This window comes from Larus michahellis, chromosome 23 (assembly GCF_964199755.1).
Source record: "Larus michahellis chromosome 23, bLarMic1.1, whole genome shotgun sequence".
NCBI lineage: Eukaryota > Metazoa > Chordata > Aves > Charadriiformes > Laridae > Larus > Larus michahellis.
In genome coordinates this window covers 956,695-965,964 of record NC_133918.1, presented here as the reverse complement: position 1 = coordinate 965,964, position 9,270 = coordinate 956,695, and the positions used below count along the sequence as shown (strand labels likewise).

The window sequence follows — 9,270 nt, the reverse complement described above, 5'->3', positions numbered from 1 at the left end:
CCGTGGGGCTGGCTCTGCCCTCGGCCTCGCTCAGGCTCCTTTCCTCCATCCTTTTGTATTTTTTAAAAAAAAAAAAAAAAAAAAACCAAAAACCCCAAACCAGCCATCCCAGCAAGCCAGTGCCGGGGGCTCCGTCTCCTCCTCCTCTTCCTCCTCCTTCTCCTCCTCCTTTTTTTGTGATTTTTTTTTTTCTTTTCTCCTTTTCTTCTTTTTCTTTTCTTTCTTTTTTTTTTTTTTTTTTTTTTTTTTGACGATTCCCTCTTAAAAGTGCATTTCCTACAAAATGTGCAACACGAGCGCACCCTCTCCTCGCCATCCACCTGGTACCTGTCCACAGGAATGCATAGCTCAGACACACGGACGCACGCCCCCGCGGACCGCCCCCCCCCCCGCGTGGGGACACGCAGGGGGACACAGGGACACGCATGGGGACACGTGGGGCCAGGGGCCGGTGCACGCTGGGGGGCGAGGAAGGCATTGCAGAGAGACGGTGACCGGTGCCGCGGCGTGACCGATGTCATGGCCCGACGGTGGCAGGCCGGGTCCCGCTGGGGCCGTGGTGGGAGCGTCCCCAAACCGTGTCCCCGCGGGAATCGGGGTGCCACCACCACCACGACCCTCCTCCGTCCGTGCCCACGCACCCTCCATGTCCCCAAGCACCCTCCTCCTTGTGACACTCGCTCGTGCTGTGCCAAGCCGAGTGGGCCACTGTGCCACCGTGTCACCCTGCCACCATGCCACCGCATCACCGCGTCACCGCAGCACGGCGTCGCCCATCCCCGAGGCGCTTTCACGGCACGGAGCATCCCACCGCCCCGACGGCGAGTGCGGCCGCATCCGTTGGGAACCGGCGGCAGGAAGGGCCCCCCCAACCCCGCCGCGCCCCACCCCGGCCCCGGGGCCCCCCCGAGAGTCTGCATGGGGCTGGGGGGGACGGCGGGGGGAGGGAATTGATCTTTTCTACTCACATAGAGGCAAGAATGAGAGAGTCAAGAGCCGTTTGCATATCCGACCCTCCGGCGAGCGGCCGGCAGGGCTCTGGCGCCGCAGCCCCGCTGCCGCTCCGGGAGGCATCGCTGGCACAAGTTGTGTCAGGTCTCGGCACGGTGCCGGCCGACGGGACACATAATAGTGTTTTTTTTTCTTCTCTTTCTGTTTCTTTGTTTTCTGGCGCATCGCTGGGGTGGGGGGGGAAGGTCCTCCTGGGGTGGGTTGTTGTTTTGTTTGTCTGTTTTCCTTTTTAAAAAAGTTTGACCCTTTTCCTTATTCCTTTCTCTCGCTCTTTCCTTCGGGTGTGGGTTTTGCTTGTCGTCGTTGTCGTCGTCGTCGTCGTCATCGTCGTGAGTCCACGCTCTCCGTCGTCACCGCAAGGCTGGGCCTGGTGCTCGGGGACGGGGATGTTCCTCTGGGGGTGCCTAAAGCAGAGGAGAAGGGAGGCGAAGGGGCGGCACGGCGGCGGTTATCCCAGGTACCAGGACTGCCGGGAGAGAAGAGAGAGAGGCCGGCGTTAGTTCTTTGCGCCACGAAGCCACTCCACCCCCCCGGGGCGTGCGCCCCGCACCCTGAGATAGCTGTCCCCATGCTGTCACCCGTGGCGTTCCCCCTCCTGCACTGAATTTATCAGTCCTCTGCGTCGGAGCCACCCGTGTCCCCCTTGGTGGCCGGTCCCTCTGCAGCTCCGCGGCAAAGACGACGCTCCCCGGGGAACAGTCCCACTTGGGGATGACGGGTAGCGGGGGTGGCAGGGCTGGAGACCCCGCAGGGTGGCCCCCTGCCACCCTCCCATTGTCTCCCCCCCCTCCCAAGCCCCAAGTTCAAGTTCGTCCCCGATTACCTCATGTCTGGTTTCCGTTGGCAACGAGACAGCTCGGGGCCGCCGCTTCCCTTAACCCTTCCCGGCCCCGCCACACATGACCCGAAAGCAGCAGGTCTCGGCTACCCCTCCCAGGGATGCGGGACGCCACTTCATTTCCTCCGTGCCTCAGTTTCCCCGTGCAAAGCATCCTTGAGCCCCGGGGAAGCTCCCGGAGCGCGACTGCACACCCGTGCACAGGGACAGGGACTCCGGGAACTGTGAGCAGCTGTCACCCCCAGGGGGCTGGGGGGGTGCAGGGACCCGGGCACCCTGTTCCTCGGGGTTCTCCCACTGCTGCCCCATGTCTCCTCTTTAGGGACCCAAAGCCCTCGGGGTGCCCACCCCGCTGTGCTCTGCCTACGTGTAGGATTGGGGAAACTGAGACAGGGCAGGGGGGGCTGTGGTCAGAGACAGGCCCCCAGCGTTTGTCCCCTGCTACGGCACAGCACCCTTGGGTGTCCTAACTTGTGGTCCCCGAGCACTTGCACCCTGGCACAGCACAGCACCCCTGGGTGCCCCACGGCACAGCTCAGCGCTCCAAGCACTTGCCCCCAGCGGGTGCGGCACCCCGGGGTGCCCCCGGCACGGCGCCATCCACACACCCATCCCACTGCCCCAGCACCGGCGTCACCCCCTGGGCAAGGCTGCAGCCTCCCGAAGCCGCCCCTGCTGGGACGGCTGAGGCCGGCCAACTCATATCACAAGTGAGGCAAGGTGCTGGCACTACCCTGCCCTGGCCCCATGGCACTGCCCACGGCGCTGGCATCGGCTCGCGAAATACCAGTTAAAAAATTGCCAGGACTAAGCAAAAGGCCCTGGAAAGGCGCACGCCACATCCCGCTGCAGCTGGAGCGGCCGGCGGGCGCAGTTGGGCGAGAGCAGGGGATGCTGTGGACACCTGGGCAGCCCGGCTGTGCCGTGGTGCCAGGCCAGGCACAGCTGGAGCCTGGCAGAGGGAGGGCAAGGTGCCAGGCATGGGCACGGCAATGACCTCCCTCTGCCCTGGGGGACCCAGCGCCCGAGGCCCTGGCATGGGGTGCCGGGTGGTGATGCCCATGGTGGGGATGCCAAGGCGGCAATGCCCGTGGTGGCAATACCCACAGGGGCGATGTTGAGGCTGTGATGCCCGCAGTAGCAATGGCAGGGCAGCAATGCCACAGTGGTCATGACCACGGTGGCAATGTCCATGGCAGGAATGCCCACAGCGGCAATTCCCACTGTGGCAATGCCCATGGCAGTGATGCCACAGTGGCAATGCCCACGGTGGCAATATCCATGGCAGTGACGCCACGGCAGTGATGCCGTGGTGGGGATGCCCACAATGGCGATGCCTGCAGTGGCCATGCCCATGGTGGCAATGCCCATGGCAGTGATCTTACAGCGGTGATGCCCACCGTGGCAATGGCCACAGTGGCAATGCCCACGGCGGTCACGTCACAGCAGTGATGCCCATCTTGCCAATGGCCACGGCAGCAATGCCCACAGTGGCAATACCACGGCAGCGATGCCACGGTGGGGATGCCCACGTCAGCAATGCCACGGCAGTGATACCCACAACGGCGATACCCGCAACGGCCATGCCCATGGTGGCGATGCCCATGGCGATGCCACGGCGGCGATGCCCGGGGCGCGGGCAGGAGGGTCCCCCCAGCAGCATCCCCGCTCTCACCTGTGCCTGATAGATACTCCCAGGATCCCTTGGTCCTAATCCCACGAAGGAACGGTTCGCAGGGGGCGTGCCTGGTGCAGAGTAGGCTGGGGAACAAACGAGAGCTCATTAACGGGGCTGCCAGTGGCACCGCCATCGTCCCCCCGGGGCCAAGCCTGGCCCACTCCCTGGCACTGCTGGGATGGGCGTCCCGGGCACCCGGAGCTGGTGGCCGGGCGACATCCCTGGCTGTGTCCCGGCAGTGGGCGAGCAGAGGCCAGGGATGCTGCGCCCGGGGTGGTGCCGTCGTGTCTGTGCCCTGCGGCAGGGCCGGCTTTGGGGCGACGGCGGGCTGGGGGTCAAGACCCCCCCCAGGGTGCAGGCGCAGACGGGTGCTCCCCTACCGTGCCGGCGCCGCGGCTTCCCGAGCAGAGCTGCTGTGGGGCGAGTGTGATGGGAGCCACCAGCTCCACTCAGCCACATCCACCCGCTGCCACTTCCAGCCCCAAGCTGGGGGTCCAGCACTGAGACCCCCCCGGCCCCGCTGAGCTCCTGGGCTCAGGGTCCTGAGAGGGGGCTCAGAGCTACATGTCCTCTGCTCCCCTTGGGGACAGCTAGTGTCCCCCATGCGCATCCTTCCCTGAGCCTGAGGGGGGGACTGGCACTGCCCAGTCCCTCCCCGTGGCTATGGCCATGGCCCCGTCACCGGCCAGGCCACGGCACCCCGAGCTCTCCCCTCCACATCGGCTGGGCTTTGATTCTTCACGCCACATAACCTCGACACCCGCCGGCGGCTGGCAGCACCCGGCTGCGGCCTGTCCCCCGCGGACACTGCGCCCGTGCAGGGCTTGACCTGGTGCGGACATGGCACCCTCTCAGGGTACCAGGAGGTGTCCCGTGGGAACAGTGGGACAGAGACAGGGACAACCCCTCACAGAGTGCGGTGATGGCACAGCGTCCCACCACTGTGGCACATGCCCCAATGCCAAATCAAGGGTGACGCCAGCGTCTTCCCTCTGCGCTCCCAAAATCCTTCTGGCCAAGGCGCTAAAGCCCCCTGAGGTGGAGCGGAGGGGGATGAGCTCGTCAGCCACCGCTGCTAACAAAGGCTCCCCAGGCGCCTCCCGCCGAGGGCTCCAGGGGCCCTGCACGCAGTCCTTGCACCCGCGCCGCTCCACGGCCCCCAGCCAGATCGGGGTCCCCAGTGCCAAGGAATCCCATGGCAGCGAGAGGACGGCACCCCCCTGCGGCACAGCCAGGCACACTGCCCCCCGCGCTGTACCCACGCCGGCTGGTCCCCGCATCCCCGACAGCACCGCCGCTGCCAGCCAGTGGGGAAACTGAGGCACGGAGAGGCGACGGCCTCCCCCGCAAGCCCTACCCATGCTGGGGGGGTTTGGGCAGGATGTCGGCTTGGGGGAGCCCCTCTGCGGCTCCGCTCCCACTCCCCCGGCCATCTCAGAGGGACGCGGGACTCGGGCTGGTCCCTGGGACCAGCACGGAACCCTTCAGGGGAGGGAACACAACAGCCGCCTGCCCAAACCCTGCCTGCTCTGACCTGCCTGAGACCCAGCAAACTCGCTGTGTGCTGGCTGCCGCCCTCTCCCCGGCTGCGGGGAGGCCACCTCCACCAACATCCCCCCAGCAGCACTGAGATTGGGGGGGGACCTTCGGGGGGCTGCGAGAGGAGGGGGCCGGCCGGGCCGGGGAGAGGGGTGGGCGCCGCGGGGTGCTTACTGGGTGATGTCGGTGAGGTCGTCCCTCCCTCGGTAGTTGTCGTGGTGGATTTGGTGTCAGGAGAGATGGCCAAGCGGGGCATGCCGGGGGGAGGTGGCGGCGCCAGCATCTGCGTGGGCAGGTAGTGGCTGGGCACTTTCACTTGACCACTTCCATTTAACTGGGGACACAACACAGACAGAAAAACAAACAGCACAAGCCATTAGGAAGCACGCGCAGCACCGGCAAAGCCGGCCCGGTGAGCCCCCGGTGCCGGCTGGCACGGGCACGGAGCATCCCTCACCGTTGACACGAGTTTGATGGGTCTCAGAGCAGCCCTGAACGGTCGGCGCCGGCGAGAGGGAAATCACGGCGGTGCAGGGGGGGTTGGGAGTGGGCTGGGGGGGGGCCATGTCCCATGGCGGCGTGTGCCAGAGCCGGCGCGCTCTGCCCCCCTCTCCGCGGCGGCAGCGGGAGGCCTTTGAAGTGCTCACCTGCAGGGAAGGGGCACCCCGCGGTGCCGGCCTTCAAAGGCTCCTGTCCCTGCTCCCCACACCCGACCTGGTGGGGGGCCACTCCCAACACAGCCCCCGCCAGCCCGGCACTCAGCCGCTGCACAGGTGAAGATCAGCTGTGCCCCCCACCTTGGCATCAGGCCTCACCGGTGAGGGGCAGCAGGCGGGTGCTGGGCAGACTCAGAGGGGCTCCCTGAGACCCTCCTGCATCCGGGGAGCGGAGCGGGAGCGCGGGGCATGGGAGTGGGAATGCGGCCACCCCTGGCCCCCAGCTTTGGGCACAAAGGGAGCCCGGGGGAGTGGGTGCGCGGGGTGCTGGGTACAAGGGGTGCTGGGGGTGTGGGGTGCGTGGGGTGGTGTCCGTGCCACCCCCGTGGGTCACTGAAGGACACGGCGCAGCGGCGGGGCTGACAGGTCACCAGCCGGCTGCACGGGAGGATGGGGCACACCGAGCCCATCACTCTCCCGGGCACACTGGCACACGGTGGCTCTTTGGCGACGGTCACACATCCCCTGCCAGATGCCACACTCCCACCAGACCCCCCCCCAGCCCTGGCTGACAGCTCAACCCCAGCACCCACCGCCCTGTCCCCGCTACGAGGCAGGTCCCCGTGCTGAGCCAGGGGCCACCACCTCCATTGCCGGAGAAACCAGGTGCCAACCCTGACCAGGCACAGCGGAACTCCCGAACCAACGCATGGCACCAGCCAGAGCTGCTCAGCCGCCACCACAGCGGTAAGAACACCCTACCAGGCTGGGTACCGGCACCCGGGTGCCACCGGAGCACCTTGAGACCCCCCTGACATGCGGCGGCGGTGGTGACGGCAGTGACTGCAGACGATCCAGGAGACGCTGCTGTGGCAACCGGTCGGCAACAGGTCCCCAGCACCCCACGGCGAGGTCAGTGATGGGATGCAGGGATGTGGCCGGATTCTTACCGGTCCGGGCTGCTGGTTGGACGGGTCGCAGGCCAGCGAGACGAGATCTTTCAGCGGGTCCTGCGGGTTGAGATGAGGCGGGTACCGAATGGCCGTGTGGGGGAAGTAGGTGGAGGCCGTCTGGGGGAGGATGGAGGTGGTGGGGAAATGCAGCGCAGACGACGGGTGCGGGCTTCGGGCGATACCTGCAGGTGAGAGCGGAAGGGGTGATCCACAGTGTCACTCGGAGCTAGTCACTGCCCCAGCCCCTCGCTGGCCCCGTGCCTCGGTTTCCCTGCCAGGACACTCACCGCTGTGCACCGCGATGACGGGACGGTGGTGCTGCGTGAAGCTGCTCAGCCGGGGCGAGGAGTCCTGGGGCGATGGGCTGTTGAAGGGGGACTTGTCCATCTCCGTCTTCTTCACGGTGGGGGAGATGCCTGGGGAAAGCAGGGCGCAGCGTCACACCCCGGCACCCGCCACGGGACCCCCGAAGTCCTGGGGGTGCTGCCAGCCTGGCCTGGGCTCGGGGGGGTGCGTCTTCCTGGGGTGAGCGGCGCCCTGGGGCCAGGCTGGGCATGAGGAGGGTGCGTGGGTGTGACGTGCGCGTGCGTGCACGTGTGTGCGCGTGTGCAGGAGGACGGGCACCTCTAGGGGTGTCCTGCAGGTGCGCACGTGTGTGTGCACCAGCATACGGGTGTGCGCGGGTGCGCGCCAGCACGACCGTGCGCACCTGGGGGAGTGTGTGGACACGCACATGGGTGTGCAGGCGCGTGCCCATGCACGGGCATCGGCTGGAGCGCGCGCGTGCGCCCGTGTGCGCATGTGTGTGCATGCAGGTGCTGCATGTTCGCACGTGACCACCCTGGGTGCAGCAGTGGGTGCCCCCACTGGGACCCCCCCCCCCTCCCCTGGCACCCCGGGTCCACATCCCACCAGTACAAGGAGCTCCGGGGGAGGCACAAAGGCGCCTGCTCGGGGTGGGGGGACCCTCCACGGACCTCTGGCCCCCAAGGTCCCTGCACAGTGCCAGACACCCAGGTCCCCAAGGGCCACCCCAGGGCACAGGGTTGAGCAGGAGGGGGCAGCGGGCACATTAATCTCCCGCTGCCACCGTGGCTTTAGCTCTGGCCGTTTGGCCCAGCCCCGGTAATGGGTTTAGCCCCTTCTCAGCCGGGGGTTAGGAGGATTTCCCAGAACATCCCGTACAGGATTGTCATAACCCCGCCTTGCACCCCTCCTCCTCGTCCCCACCCGTCCCTGCCCTGGATCAGGTCACCAGCGGGGGACAGGGACATCCCTGCACAGCTCCCTCCCACCACGCACGCCAGCGTGCAACGCTTTGGGGAGGGGGTCTCCTGGGACTCTCCTGCCCCCCAGCAGCCCCAGCCCCATGGGGCCTCGGGGGGGCAGGATGGGGCACTGTCCCCAGCACATACGGGGCACCCTCCTGGGGCAGGACTTGCTTTCCCCAAACCTCCTTCTGACAGGATCGGTGCCTCCAGCCCCCCGGCCAGGCACCACCAAGCCGTGGCAGGGCTGGGGGGCCGGGACGGATCCTGCCCCACTGTTGAGGGTGCGGGGAGGCACGGTAAGAGCCAAGTGGGGAGAAAGACCAACGGTTCCTTCCTTCGCCTGCAGCCCGCGAAGGCGCCCCGGGGCGTGGGAGCCGCTGTGCCAGCCCTGCAGCATCGCTTTAATTAGCCCAGCCCCCCCCCCCCCCCCTTTTCTTAATGAACAGCTAATTGGGGCTGTCTAGACAGGAAAGGGAAAAAAAACGCCAAGCAAGAAAGCAAGCTGTCCATAGCGCCAGCGGCCGCCGCCGTGGGGCTGGGAGAGGCTGGCGTGGGGCTGGGGTGCTGGGCTGGCCCTATAGAGAGCACCTACAGAGAGAGCCCGTGCCTAAATGAGGGGGGGTCCTGTACCAACACCACGGCACCTACAGAGAGCCTGGGCCTCAATGGGGGGGTACAGCAACCCCATGACACCTATAGAGAGCCTGTGTTTAAACGGGGGGGTGTATAGCAACACCATGGCGCCTATAGAGAGCCTGGGCCCACATGGGGGCGTATAGCAATGCCATGACACCTATGGAGAGCCTGTGTTTAAAAGGAGGGTCGTATAGCAACACCACGACACCTATAGAGAGCCTGTGTTTAAAAGGGGGGTCATATAGCAACACCGTGGCACCTACAGAGAGCCTGGGCCTCAATGGGGGGGTATAGCAACCCCATGACACCTATAGAGAGCCTGTGCCTAAATGGGAGAGTATAGCAACCCCATGACACCTATAGAGAGCCTGTGTTTAAATGCGGGGGTATATAGCAACATCATGGCACCTATAGAGAGCCTGGGCCTAAATGGGAGGGTATAGCAACACCACGACACCTATAGAGAGCCTGGGCCTAAATGGGAGGGTATAGCAACACCACAACACCTATAGAGAGCCTGGGCCTAAATGGGAGGGTATAGCAACCCCATGACACCTATAGAGAGCCTGTGTTTAAACAGGGGGGTATATAGCAACACCATGGCACGTATAGAGAGCCTGTGCCTAAATGGGAGGGTATAGCAACACCATGACACCTATAGAGAGCCTGTGTTTAAAAGGGGGGTCGT

General features: G+C 65.6%; 1 protein-coding gene across 10 annotated transcripts in view; it reads right to left on the bottom strand.

Moving 5' to 3' along the window:
* Positions 1–581: 581 nt before the first annotated feature.
* Positions 582–9,270, bottom strand: part of NFIC (nuclear factor I C) — a 46,431-nt gene continuing 37,742 nt past the window's right edge. For 3 of the 10 annotated variants that reach the window (XM_074566056.1, XM_074566045.1, XM_074566052.1), the window contains exons 7-11: positions 6,963–7,091; positions 6,673–6,857; positions 5,241–5,400; positions 3,525–3,610; positions 582–1,477 (exon numbers count right to left, since the gene is read on the bottom strand). In XM_074566056.1, coding sequence (XP_074422157.1) covers positions 1,460–1,477; positions 3,525–3,610; positions 5,241–5,400; positions 6,673–6,857; positions 6,963–7,091 — 578 coding nt within the window. In that variant the 3' untranslated portion in view covers positions 582–1,459. The remainder of the gene's footprint in view (positions 1,478–3,524; positions 3,611–5,240; positions 5,401–6,672; positions 6,858–6,962; positions 7,092–9,270) is intronic. The other 7 variants (XM_074566054.1, XM_074566053.1, XM_074566051.1 and 4 more) reach the window with 3 other exon arrangements.